This window comes from Austrofundulus limnaeus, unplaced genomic scaffold (assembly GCF_001266775.1).
Source record: "Austrofundulus limnaeus strain Quisiro unplaced genomic scaffold, Austrofundulus_limnaeus-1.0 Scaffold39, whole genome shotgun sequence".
Taxonomy (NCBI): Eukaryota; Metazoa; Chordata; class Actinopteri; order Cyprinodontiformes; family Rivulidae; genus Austrofundulus; species Austrofundulus limnaeus.
In genome coordinates this window covers 1,831,963-1,834,753 of record NW_013952441.1, presented here as the reverse complement: position 1 = coordinate 1,834,753, position 2,791 = coordinate 1,831,963, and the positions used below count along the sequence as shown (strand labels likewise).

At 37.8% G+C, this 2,791-nt stretch overlaps 1 protein-coding gene across 1 annotated transcript in view; it reads right to left on the bottom strand.

Moving 5' to 3' along the window:
• Positions 1-2,791, bottom strand: part of LOC106516614 (proteasome activator complex subunit 4B) — a gene marked incomplete in the record, with an annotated part of 47,863 nt that overhangs the window by 4,501 nt on the left and 40,571 nt on the right. Inside the window, 2 exon segments of the mRNA XM_014007058.1 lie at positions 1,371-1,526; positions 2,464-2,592. Coding sequence (XP_013862512.1) covers positions 1,371-1,526; positions 2,464-2,592 — 285 coding nt within the window.

The following is a 2,791-nucleotide window of genomic DNA, read 5'->3' as shown; positions in this document are numbered from 1 at the left end:
GACTAAATATATTTGACTAAAATGGTTAAGCACAGCCTGTACATATTACATAGGCAGTATAGGCACATACTAAGGGTGCCGTCCAACTGGGGCGTCACAATTGGGGGACAAAAAAGTTTTCAATAACATTTTTTTCAGTCTGTTGTTTATAAAGATAAATAATAAAAATAATAATATCAAAGACAAAACAGTTTAGTGAATATATGTATATTGGCAGTGAGATTTAGAAAAATGCACAAGGGGTGGCAGCTGAAATCTTGCCCTGGGCACCTAATTGGCTAGGTCCGGCTCTGTTATTATAATAAACCAAAACACTCAGCTCATTCAGAAAGTGTGTGCGAAGACGTCTGAGCAGACTTTTCAAAATAACAAACTTCATTTACAAATATTTTCTTCAAAGAATTSCACAAAGCGTTTGTAGCTATTTTGCTACTTTTAGATTTTAGCTAGCAGTTTGCTGTGTTGAGCTTTATCACAAAGGTTTTGTTGCTTTCAACTATCAGTCTGATTCATTTAGCTTGTAGCTAACTTTAGGTCATTTTAGCTTTTAGCTACCATTCTGCCATTTTTAGCATTTAGCTTTATGCTACTTTCAGTTTTAAGTTGAGCTTTAGATGTATTAGCTTCAACTAGCCTTTAGTTAGAATTTGCTTTTAGCTAGCCTTTAGCTTATTTTAGCTTTTAGTAAGTGCTTTGCTACTTTTAGCTCCAAAATAAAATTAACAATTTTTGACTTTTATTAAGCATGTTTTTTACCTTTGAGCTAAGTGTTTCCCAGGTGTTTTTTCTTAGCTTTTAACGAGTGTTTAATTTATTGATTTTTTTGCTAGTGTTTTGCTTGTTTTAGCGTTGCCAACTTGCCTTTAGCTTTTTCTGCAGGCTTCAGCATTCGTTCAGTGTTTACATTTTCACAGACATTTGGGTGCCAAATTGGCTGGGGCCAGCCCTGTTTACTATAAATCCAGATGTGAAATAAGACAAATTAATTTTTTTTGAATGCAAGATAAGTGAGAAAGGAATTAAATAAAGGCAAAGTAACTTAGAATTAGGTTTATTTTACTGCAACCAATAAAAAGCCATATTAAGTCATTTAAACAATGAACCATTAAAACTAATACTTAAGACATTAAATTGACACAATGTTATTCTTATAACACTGCAGACCTCCACCAGTCAAGCTATTTTAACAATTTCTTTAAAACTGCAGTGAGGAGTGAGGCAGATTGTTATTTTTGCGCAGCAACCGTGAACGTAAAGACATTGAGGCATAAGGAACAAGTGTCCTCTCTCTTTTAATCCTCTGGCAATTAGACTTTACGAGGAAAAAAACAAAACAAGTGCAGAGGCTGCCTCGAACCCCATGTTGTTACCTCGAGCTGTTCGTCGAGCAGCAGCTGCATCACCAGCTTTCGAGCGCGGAGAACCTCAGCGGGCAAACTGAGCAGAGTAAACAAGTTGTGGAAAACCATGATCTGGAGGTAGGTCAGGACGGAGAAGCGTGCGTGCCACGATCTGCTGCCTGCCATCTGAGGAGACAAGTGACGAGAGGGAAGGAAACGGGTTTACCAGTTTTTACCAGTTTCAAACTAAAATTGTTTTATGATGGTTGTGTTTTATTCCTTTTGATTAAATATTGAAAATTTATTTTTTTGCACCTCTCGGCTACTTCTACATCAAATTTTAGCTCATTGTGAGCTGCAGCTTGTTTTGTGCTGACCAACTTTGATTGGCTGGGGTAGCCATCTTGATTTTGCTTGACACCAAAAGTTAATGACTTGTAGTTGCACATCCATTGATTAACTTTTAAGAGTTTCACCAAAATTTTTTCCTCTATTTCATAAGATATTTTGCTAACAGACAAATAGCATTGATGCTCATATTAATGTCAAAGTTTTACGCCATGCTACAATGCAACATAAACAGCTTTGACTATGTGTCAAAGATCAGTCTCAGCTACTAACATACCAAATTTTAGCTTAATAACTGCAAAACTGGCTGAGTTATAGCCATTTATCTGTTTTCACAATTGGTTTAACTGTGGTGGCCACTTTTAAAGGAGGTGACTCCATGATTTAATCACTTGTAGATGTACATCCTGTGATAACTTTCTGAGAGTTTCATTAAAATCCATCTATTAGTTCATGAGATATTTTGCTAACAGACAAACAAACCCACAGACATACTTTCAAGGGTGAGCTATAATAATGAAACTGTTATTACAATGTTTTATTTTTTTAATCTGTAGTCATTTTTAATACCTAATTAAATGAAGGTGATTTTTCATGTCCTTTAACAAGTCCTTAACAATTCGAAAGTGAATAAGAGGTTCACTTTCTTTTTTCCCTTTAACTAAAGGTTGTTCTTAGTATAATGCATCACGATGGGGAGGCATTAGGTGAGAAACACTGACAGCAGGTCCACGGGGCAGCATTTGTTATGAGCAGCCTCTTCACGTGAGCTTACCTCCTCCAGAGCCGCCAGGACCAGAGGGATGTGCTCCGTATAGAGCAGGCCCTGGGACAGGAGGGAGAGACACGTGCGCGCGTCCTGCTTCATCTCATCATAGCTCTCATCAATCTCCACCGGGGCAATCTGCAGGGAGAGACAAACCCAGAGTGAGACGGAGAGGCAGGAAGACACACAGCAACGCACCATTTTCAGTAAATGAAGAGAGAAATTGTGTTTAATGGGCAAGTAAGATTGAGTGGGTAATAATGCTGTGTTGAGACCTCTGTGTGTGTGTGTGTGTGTGTGTGTGTGTGTGTGTGTGTGTGTGTGTGTGTGTGTGTGT